At 43.3% G+C, this 10,538-nt stretch overlaps 1 protein-coding gene across 1 annotated transcript; it reads right to left on the reverse strand.

The window, feature by feature from the left end:
* Nucleotides 1-5,858: 5,858 nt before the first annotated feature.
* dnaaf10 (dynein axonemal assembly factor 10) lies at nucleotides 5,859-10,395 on the reverse strand. Its single transcript, XM_076285098.1, has 8 exons — nucleotides 10,114-10,395; nucleotides 9,728-9,828; nucleotides 9,450-9,580; nucleotides 9,240-9,341; nucleotides 8,008-8,123; nucleotides 7,292-7,426; nucleotides 6,585-6,682; nucleotides 5,859-6,477 (listed from the first exon to the last, which is right to left on the reverse strand). The coding sequence occupies exons 1-8, from the start codon at nucleotides 10,297-10,299 to the stop codon at nucleotides 6,270-6,272; spliced, it is 1,077 nt and encodes a 358-aa protein (XP_076141213.1). The 5' UTR covers nucleotides 10,300-10,395; the 3' UTR covers nucleotides 5,859-6,269.
* Between the last annotated feature and the right edge of the window lie 143 nt (nucleotides 10,396-10,538).

Consider the following 10,538-nt stretch of genomic DNA (forward strand, 5'->3'; position numbering starts at 1 on the left):
TTGTGAAGTCATTGGTTGATCATACGGCCAAGTCTTACTGCTATTTTATCTGGAAGGTTCTATACAGGTATGGCTCTGCTCCAGCAGGAAGGAAACACAGAGACACAGGAAAAGGAAGCTGCTATGTACCTTCAGCAGGGGTTGGAATATGTCATGGCCCGTGCCTTGGCACCATCAGAACATGACAGGTAGCCTATTAGTGTGTCTATATGGGCACATGTGTCTGTGTACAGATATGTGTGTGAGATTGTGAGTGTGTTGGATGCACCTGAAGTATGAAAGCATTATACTTTTACTGTATCTCTGTTGCAGAAGACATTATGCACTGTTCCTGGTCTTTTCACCCATAGAGGAGAGAAGCTGGACCACTCTGACCCTCTGTCCATTGTCAACGTCCAGTTCCTCCGTGGATGCTACAGCCTGGGTAACCTGTTAAGCAAAAATGCCCCCTCAGGGAAGTCAATGACAGCAGAGCAAGTCTACCACATGTGAGTTCACTTTAAAACAGTACACTTCACAGAAACAAATCCTTGGCCCATTATCTGATCCCATTCTTCCTTCATTCTCTTTGTGCTCTGTCGTGCTCTGTTCTGTACGTCTTCTCTGTCATCAGAGTGGTCTCTCTGGCAGCGCAGGGCGTGGCCCGCTGCGTGTGTCGTGGAGAGGTGGCCCAGCAGCTGGAGTGGGTCCTGCTGGACGGCCACTTCGCCCTGCTCCAGAACCTCATCCAGCAGCCTGGGCCTGCGAAACAGGCCTGGATCGCACAGCGCTGCCAGGCCCTCAGCGCCCTCATCCGCCTCACCTCCATCAACCCCTGCAGAGAGCTGCTAGACATGCAGGAGAAGGTGACCTCCATTCTAGCTGTCTGCATCTGTTCAAGCATTCTGAACCAGTTTAAGATTGAAATGTGCAACTCTGTGGGCCGGTATCACATACATGGAAGTCCATTGCTAGACTACAAGAGAACAAGAGGCTTAATCATCGTACATAAAACTTGATTTTATGCCAAGTTGAAGTTTAGTTTTGTGCAAAAATGTGTAATTATTTAATAAAAAGCAGTCACCCGCAGTCCAAGTCAGCTGTTTTATTTAGATGATATTTTGGTGTGTCTCAGGTCTGTCAGGTGGGAGTTGTGACCATGCCCCACAACAGTCATGCACTGTGTCAGCTCGGTGTGACCCAGCTGGCCCAATACGACAGTGAGCCAGAGTCCGAACAGGGCCAGGAGGCCTTGACAGATGCCTGTCTTAGCTTCCAGGCCAGTATCGAGTTGGAGGGGTCCCCCCAGACTGGAGATGCCCCTGAGAAACTAGCAAGTAAGATGTTGTGATGCTTAACTTACATTTATTCATTTAGCAGACACTTTTAATCCAGAGTGACTTGCATATGTCAATATTGTCCCCGGAGCAACTTAAAGGGTCATTGTGAATGATCTGGATTTGACATGATACAGAGGCCTAACTATCTTGAATTTGTAGAATATGTTCTGTTATGATCTGGGTTAGCAGAAAGTCATCAAGCTACAACTGATGGTTCTTGTGCTAAATTAGGAATATAATCCTTAGTATTTATTTATCTTAGAGTTGACTGGGAAATGCTAATTACAGTAATTTGTCACAGATATGAGAGTTTATTGTAGATGTATGTGCCGCTGTTTACTTGAATACATGACAACTATAAACAGAACACAATTTTTGTCAATTTGCATGTAGCCCCACACAGTGAGACATTTGGAAATTTGGCTTAAATATCAGAAGGAATAAAAGTGTACATGTTAGAATGTGGATTAGCTTTTGAAGGAACGAACATGTCCTGAAGTGAAGGCTCTTAACAGGATCATACATTTTCAACAACTTGTCCTCAGACTTGCACACCCAGCCACGCCTGGCCCCTTGAGAAGAAAACTCACCAGGAGCAAAGGATTAGAGAATAAAGCTTTATGCCCTTTTCCCTTAAATTGTCCCCCGTGTATATTCAGACTGCAGGTTTGGCAGTCAGCTTGAGAGCTCTGAAAGAGCATATTACAAATCCCTGCTGTGTTAGATGCCATTAGTGAAGCAGTCATGCCTTGGGTTTCAGTTCAGTGGTTCCCTCTGTCCCTTCTTCAGAGCAGGCATGGTGGCAGAAGCGACTGGCTCAGAAGGCGAGAGCTGCCAAGGAGACCGCCAGCAAATCCACAGGGGCACCGGGGCCATCTGAAGCAGGGGCTGCTGGGAAGGCGACTGGGCGTGGGAGGGGAACCCTGGGCAGAGGGGGGGCCGCGGCGGCCGCTGCCAAGTCAGGTGCTGCAGCCCGAGGCGTCAAAGCGGCGCCCGCTTCCAAAGCGGCACCGGCGGCGGCAAGGTGACTGTTTGACATGCTGTTCTTTTTATGGCCCTGGAGCGGCTATAGCTCCCTTATGTTTTCCTGTCTATTTATAAAATTACATGTGATTTGTTTCAGGTAAAATTTGCAATGTGTCTTCCTTTTTTTTTTTACCAGAGGGCGGGCTCCTGCCAAGGCCGATGTGGTAGCAAAGGCTCCAGGCAAACCCTCTTCTAAAACCCAGCTGTCTCCCAGCAAATCCAAACAGGAGTGCAGCATCCCTCAGGCTAAACCAGACGGTGGGACAGCTAGCCGCATTGCTCAGGGCCCTTACTCTAATCAAATACTGAAATTTGTATATATTTATGATATGTATCAACTAATATACTTGTATTAGATAATTCACGTGTTTAATAGATAGCAAATACATGTATTTGTTGTGTTGAGGTACCACAATGTAGGGCATTGTACAGTGGCGGGGTGCTCATTTTATTGACTCGATATGTTGTTTTGTTAGTGGTCGAGGCTCCATCATCAAACACCAGGATTGCTGCACCTGCCGTTGTAAACCCTAAGAGCCATGCCCCTCGTCTGGGACTGGCCAGAGCTCTCTCCCGATCTGCCGACACCCAGCAGGAGGCCTGCAGCCTGTACCAGGAGGTCATATCCATGGCACCAGAGGTCAGTCTGTTTGGCCTTTGTACAATGACCATCACATAGTCCACTCTCCTTTGCAGGAACGGTGAAGTGCATGTGGTGAGGTAATAGGAGGGGGGTAATTAATCCAAATGTACATGATAATAGCAAAACCTTTGGTTCTATATAAAATAGTCAGTGGTGTGTATTAGTTTTACACAAATTAAGCAGGATTTACCTCAGTTCTCTCTGACCATTTGATCTCTGGTCTTATAAATTGACATACTGTTAAATAGTATATGCAAAGAAAGAAAAAAAAAAAACACCTTTGCTGTGTGAAGGATTTGATCTTGAACCTTTTCTCCTGTGCTCCAGGTCCACGACGCCTACATTGAGCTGGCTGATTTGTTGGTGAAGACCGACCCACTGGCTGCAGTGGACGTCTACAACAGGTTCCCCCTCAGGCCCATTGCTGAGCAGTCATTTGACGACGCCTTCATCACGGGGGAGATTGTTCGCATCCTGATGAAGCAGGAGCTGTACGACCACCCTTTACTGGGTCCGAACCTCATTGCCTATGGGAAGGTCATGGGCTTAGGTGAGCCTTCATCAAAAATGCATGCCCTGGATGAGTGGTAGTTTATAGTTCACATAATGTATGTATGTGCTTGTGGTTCTTTATATCTGCCATATTAAGTAATAAAGCGTGCACTGCTGAGACCACATATTCTATTTTCTAGGCAGTGCTCTTGAATTACATGATCTACTACAGCAGTTAGTTTGAAAAGAGAAAAAGCGATAGTCATTATAGTACATCTTGTCAGTGTTGAAATGGATCTGTTTTTTGTCTCTGTTCAAGGCTGTCTTGAAAAATATATCGATGTCCTGGAGGGAAAGTTCAAGACAGATCTGTTAAAAAGTATGTATGCCGGGATCCATGACAAATCAGTGGACGACAAAGACCTTCAGGACTTCTTCAGGTTCAAGTGTTGGATATAATATATTATGCAACTGCATGATTTCCAGTGTGGGTGATAATGCGTTTTTTTTTTTCTCTTCTTGACCCCAAATAATACTCTTTGTGATTGTCAGTGTAAGCAATATTCTACCAGAAATAAATGACAGTATGAGTGGCAAGCACTATTATTGGGGGCCAAGCAGCGAAGCTGCGAAGGCACCCATTGAGTTACTAGCTTTTCCTATTATTATTATTACACATCTGCCATTGGAGTCTATGGCAGCCCATAGAACGCCTGGCTAAAAAGTGCAGATTTTTTGGCAGAAAGTTTCGGGACACTCCACTGACCATTCACACTCATTTACGGACCTCTAAACCCAGCCATCTAGCGCCACCAACAGGTCAAAATCTGGCCAAAAATTGAACCGCTGGGTCTAAAGTTATGAAATTTGGCACACTGATTCAGCACTGTCCCATGATCACTCTCACCAATTTCCAGAACTCTATGCCCCACACTCTAGCGCCACCAATGGGTCGAACCTGGATTGCATTCACGCATGTGACCATTGAATGGTGCGTCCGATTTTCACATATCAGGCATCGTTGGAATCCATGGACTGACCTAAGTTCAATGACCCCTATTACGTCACTTTCTGCCATATTGGACCTCCGCCATATTGGATTTAGTCCAAACTCTACGAAAAGTTTCAGCGGTCAGAAATTTCATCCGATTTTCATGGAACTTGGCGGAGATGATCTTCTCCCCGAGCCGCACAAACGATACTTATCAGATTTTTCAATTTAATTTTTGTTTGCCCGTGACAGCCAATCAAATATGGTGATGAAGCCACCAAACAGGAAGTGGACAAACATCTAGGTGACGCTTTGAGTTAACATAACAAGACTTGATACCATTAGTCAGGACACTGTCCCAATCACTCACAGCAATTTCCATGCATATACATTGAACACTCTAGCGCCACCACCAGTTCAAAGCTGGACATGCGTTCATGCGTGTGATCCTTGACTCTTTTGTCTGATTTTCACAATTGAGGTAGCGTCTGAATCCTTGAACAATCTCGAGTTCATCGACCCCTATCCCGTCACTTTCCGCCATATTGGACCTCCGCCATATTGGATTTAGTCCAAACTCTACGAAAAGTTTCAGCGGTTACAAATTTCATCCGATTTTCACAGAACTTGGCGGAGATGATCTTCAGACCGAGCCGCACAAACTATACTTGTCAGATTTTTTATTTTCAAGTTTGTTTGCCCGTGACAGCCAATTACACATGGCGACGATGCCGCCTAACAGGAAGTGGGCTAACATCTCGGCTTCTCTTTAATGTATGAAGTCCAAACTTGGTACAGGGACTTGGTATCTGATTGTGAGGACGCCCTAGGAAATTCATTTGGCCTCTATAGGGGGCGCTGCAATACAGGAAGTGAGCTTGTATCTCAGCAACGCTTTGATGTATGAAGTCCAAACTTGGTACAGGGACTTGGTATCTGATTGTGAGGACACAGTAGGAAATTGGCATCATTTGGCCTCTATAGGGGGCGCTGTAATACATGAAGTGGGCTCAAATCTCAGCAACGCTTCGTTGTATGAAGTCCAAACGTGATACATGGGCATATTATCTGATTGTGAGGACATGCAAGGAAAGTGGTCTCATTTGGCCTCTAGGGGTGTTGCAATAAAGAAAATGAGCTCACATCTCAGCAACACTTTGGTGTATGAAGTCCAAACTTGGTAGACGGACATGGGAGCTGATTGTAAGAACGCACAAGGACATTGGTGTAATTTGGCCTCTAGGGGCGCTGTAACAAAGTAAATGAGCTTATTTCTCAGCCGTTCTTTATCCAATTGCCATCAAACTTGCTGTGAGTGGTTGCTCATGCCATGGCAACGCCATTCCTGCTATAGCGCACTGCTTGGCCCCCGCATTGCTGCTTGCAGCTATATTTATTATTATTATTATGTAAAATAACATATATAATATATTCCATATATTTTCACCAGTTTTAGCTCTTTCTGCCAGCAAAAAAACAATTGCTCTGGAAAATAGTTCACATTTCAACAAAAGGCCCCCCTATGGACACAACATGGGGAAGTAAAAATGACATACTGCACTGGGCAAAGTTATCAAAGTACACAGATACATGTCCACATGCATTTGAAGAATAAAACAATACAAAACAGTCCTGGGGCAGTTCTCCTGTCAAATTCTGTAAGCTCCAATTCACATTTGAAACAAACACAACTGAAACAGCCAACCCATACTTGATCCACCACATTCTTTGTTAAGCATGTGTGGGTGTGTATGTGTGAGTCTCAGATCGCAGAGACAGAGAAAGTTAGTCCACCATCTCACACACGATTAAGTTTGGTCACGATGAGCACACGAACGGACTGGTCAAAGGCGGTGCACACACACAGACCCTGCTTGTCTGGGCTCCAGTCCAGGCTAGCGATTGGCTGAGTCGACAAGGTCACATTCTGCAGGAGGTTCACTGTGCCAGCAACGCCCATGTCAACTTCCTCAGAGTCCTTTTTACTTCTCTGGGCTGGATAATCACTGAAAGCCAAATCACAGTGTGCAATTTACAACAATAAAATGGATAATGAATTCAAATAAACAGCACTTTCACGTTATAGTGGGTCTGAGGGTGACAAAGCACTTACTATTTCCATAAATGAAGATTTCCTGCTCCACCTGCCGTCATGAAGATGTCTCGGTTTTGAGGCAAATGACTTACTTGCCAGACTGTGGATTTATGAGCCTACAACATGAACCAGAATGCACATTTACTAACATATCCATTGTGGCTTATGCTTTGTGACATTAATGTTTTTACATGAACTGTCTGGACAAACAAACTTGTAGAAGTAGAGCAAAGGTAAGACTTTTTGAACCCAATGAAGGACCAAGGTCAAAAGTTTCAAGAGGAAAAAAAGAAACTTTTTTTGTTTTTGGGAGACAGCAAAATTGCAAGGAAATACTTGTCAGCCACATATCCTCTATATTTTTTCAATATAAGATCTAAGAAGTTTTGTGGCCGTTGATTGTTTCATAACTGCGGAAATATTTGAAGTGGAACGGTTCCTGAGCTGGCGAGGTGTGCCAACACTGGACTAGGCTAACCCAGGTTTGACGTGCGTAAGGAGGCTTTTCACTAGGGGCACAGAGTCGCTCTCTTTTCTGTGACCCAGTGTCGTTTTTGGCACCGGCTTTCATGGCCAATAGCATGCAAAGTAAACACACTCACAAACTGTTCCAGCTGTGAAAATGTTAAAATGAAGGCTTTCCATGCAGCCGAATGGGAAAGTGAGAAATAACCTTTGACGTGTTTTCCGTATGCCTGGGCCAAAATCGCCTCTCTGTTAATTACCTTTTCAGAAACCGATGCAAAGCCTTTGGTGGGGTGCTGGGTCCTCAGGTCGAACACATGGAATTTTCCCTCCAGAGATGTCGCCACCAGTTTGTTCATGTTGATATCTTTCCTGTCAAACTCAACGCAACATACCTGCCAGTTACAAAGAAAAACAACAATTAGGTTTCAGTCAGGCTAGTGCTCAGTCAATCAGGCTAGTGCTTTGATTATGTATGCACTATTATCAGGCAACCATGACTGCAACTCACACAATCACATTGCTGGGAATCAGGGATGAAAGCATGCCATAATATTTTGATTACATTAACTTCGATGTGGTAAAAAAATAAATAAGGTCTGATCATATAAGTGGGTCCTAATTTGGATAATGGCAAAGTGCACAGTCTTATGTCTAACTAAAGCTATCTTAATAACAAGGAAAAATCAATTTGCTAATTTCACATCATGGGTACGACCTTAGGTGCTAACACTGATGAGTCCACTCAATGCCCCCACATGCATGAGAACTTTGTTTCTTGACAGACTGTACACTTTTAAATTAGGGCACAGTGTGTTGTGCAATGAACAGAAGAGTATTTTGAATGGCATTATTAATTTATGTCAACACTGCAGTCTAAAGGATGGATAGCAGTTAAATGTTCAGGAGATCTTCCATATCTGTATTACTCTAACCAACATCTATTAAGAAGCCAACACTGCTGAAGAAATCTCACTCCATTTTTGATGTTTGTTTCCCATCGTAAAGACATGTTTCTGAGGTCAAATAGCTTGATGTCTCCATTATCATATCCAGCACAAACACAGCGGTCCTGGTCATTGAAAGCATTCCCTGTACAAAAAAACATAGACAAAGGGGAGAAAATATACTTATAAAGAAGAGAAAAAAAGAGTCTCCTGACTAAGGCCCATGTGAGTGTTTCTAAGTGGGGAGAACCAAATGAAAACTAAGAGTGTTTTGCTAAACACAAATACGCAAGCCGGGTCATTGGTCAACAATGAGGATTACCCCATGGCCAAACACTATAAAGAAACAACCCTTTGTCTTCAAAGATCCAGGGGCTCGAAATGATTTTAAAAAAGTCTATGTGTGGGGGTGACCGATTGAAAAGGTTGTCGCAATGTGAAATATTTTGGATTTGGAATTTCAAAGCTATGGAACACATAGTCCTAAATAAAGAGGTAGATTAAAGAATTTTTTTGGTTATTGTGTATTCTGATCTTAGCTGTCTTTGCTGCATGCTCTGTAGTGCCTCTGCTGTGTGTGTTTTCTGTATGTAGTTGACAATTTCTAGTAATGGGAACCGTGTGAGCGGCTGGGCTTAACACTGGCTGTGCAGTTCCTGTGAGACTAATCACAGATATATGTGTCCGTGCCTTTTTAACTGAGCAGGTATGTGTCTACGCTTATACTGTATAATGTCCTGAAGAAGGTACACATGCCACTATGCATAGATGACGCTATGTGTGTGCATTTTTAATCTGTCCGTTCAGGACATGTCCATCCAATGAAGACATTGGAGTTCCTTGGTCTGAGGACTTTTCGCTTTCCTTTTTTGCTTCTGAATCTCTTCCTTTGAAACCAGACTAAAACTAATTATGAACACTAATATTTTTTAGGCCTGGGTACACCACCAACCTTTTTTCCTATGCTTGTAAACATTCAACAGCCAACTACACAAAACACAGACTACAGAAGAGATCGAAATTAAGTTTATGGTGAAAGTACTGTCAGTCTATAAGAGCATGCACTTCAGCTGCAGAAGGCAAACAACATCCCTTGTCTTCTGTCCTACACTGTCTAAGAAGAATGTCTGAAATGTCTTACTTCTTTTATTAGTCTTAAACACAATAGGTCATTTGCAATTGCCTTTTCCCATAATGACAATAATGACTACCCGGCTACACGGCACATTTGTTCACGTGCTCCTGGGCCTAAATAACTTACCGAAAGCCACAGTCCAACAGTCCCTCTTGGTCTCTCCCTCAACCGGCTCCATATTTGCCACAGGTGTGTCTTTTTGCCTGGGATCCCAAACCTTCACTGTCCCTGAGGGTCAGAAACAGTAAACACACACTTATCAGTTTGTTAAATCCAGTCAACGGCAAGACCATGTATAGGACACAGATGAGAAAGCTGAGCAACATATCACTATACCGTCTCTACTTCCAGTCACAATTTCAGGTGCACCATCTCCAATTCCCAGTCCCCCAACACCATCAATACTGTTCACAATTTCTTTGTGTGCCTTCACTGTATATACAGGCACATCTGGTACCTCTAGGTTCCTGCAAAACAGAGATCATTATATTTAAATCATTATAACAAAGGGGATAGACTGATGAAACAGTGAGGATGGGTCACTCTTTCTAAGTGTGCCAAATGACCATATACAATAGATGAACACTGCCATCTGTAATGAACTGTAATTATACCAGATATGTAGATTTCCATCGAAATCTCCTGTGGCTAAATGTCTCTGTTGTAGGGATGTGGCTCCAAATGTCCCACATTTTATGGGCTTTGGCTTTTCAATCTGCAAAAGTGTACAAATGTTAGTTATTTAAATACATCCTTCACAAACTGAATACATCGATAATGACAACAACAATAACAACAACAACAACTGAATAAACATCAACAACACTTTCAACAGTGTGCTTCTTGTGCTGGCTTTAGTTTGTGGTGTTGTTGTCATGGAGATAAGTCTAATTTCCTATGCTAGATGTTTCTAGAAGCTCATGAATCTATCGTAAAGCAAGGGGAAGCCATTGCTAGTGTGTTAGCAACGATGCTTTTAAATCAAACGCTTAGTCCTCACCTCTTTTACAAGCTGAAGCTCTCCGTGATTGATTTCGTATATCTGCATCACCCCTGTACCCCTTGGAAAGTTACCCATAGTGACAAACTTTGCACTGCATGGTATCCATTTGCTGTCAAAAACAGTGTAGTTTAAACTTTTTTGGATGTGTACTATTATCTGAGGCTTTTCGAGTGGCGTTGACATGTTTAGTAGACCCTCAATGAGATAAACAAATATAAGAAAAATATAATATTGCAACGAAAATCTACGATTGGACTCTGCTGGACGTTGCTCTAGCAAGCTGGATACACTAACAAATAGTTAAGCTCGCGAGACCGAGGTGCGAGACAGCTAAAATATAGATGCCCACACAGTTGCCTTAATAAAAAGGCGTGATAGACCAACAATATGACGTGTTTCTTAACGTTTACGGAGCTTTGGAA

This window comes from Alosa pseudoharengus, unplaced genomic scaffold (assembly GCF_046254945.1).
Source record: "Alosa pseudoharengus isolate Yale_2024_CS ecotype anadromous, Long Island Sound unplaced genomic scaffold, YU_APseudo_1.1 YU_APseudo_1.1_scf_15, whole genome shotgun sequence".
NCBI lineage: Eukaryota > Metazoa > Chordata > Actinopteri > Clupeiformes > Clupeidae > Alosa > Alosa pseudoharengus.

Coding starts and splice junctions, on each gene's coding strand:
- dnaaf10 (XM_076285098.1), bottom strand. CDS start 10,299: ATGTCAACGCCACTCGAAAAGCCTCAGATAATAGTACACATCCAAAAA. Junction 9,829..10,113: donor AGCTTCAGCTTGTAAAAGAG/GTGAGGACTAAG, acceptor ACACTTTTGCAG/ATTGAAAAGCCAAAGCCCAT. Junction 6,478..6,584: donor AATCTTCATTTATGGAAATA/GTAAGTGCTTTG, acceptor TTTGGCTTTCAG/TGATTATCCAGCCCAGAGAA.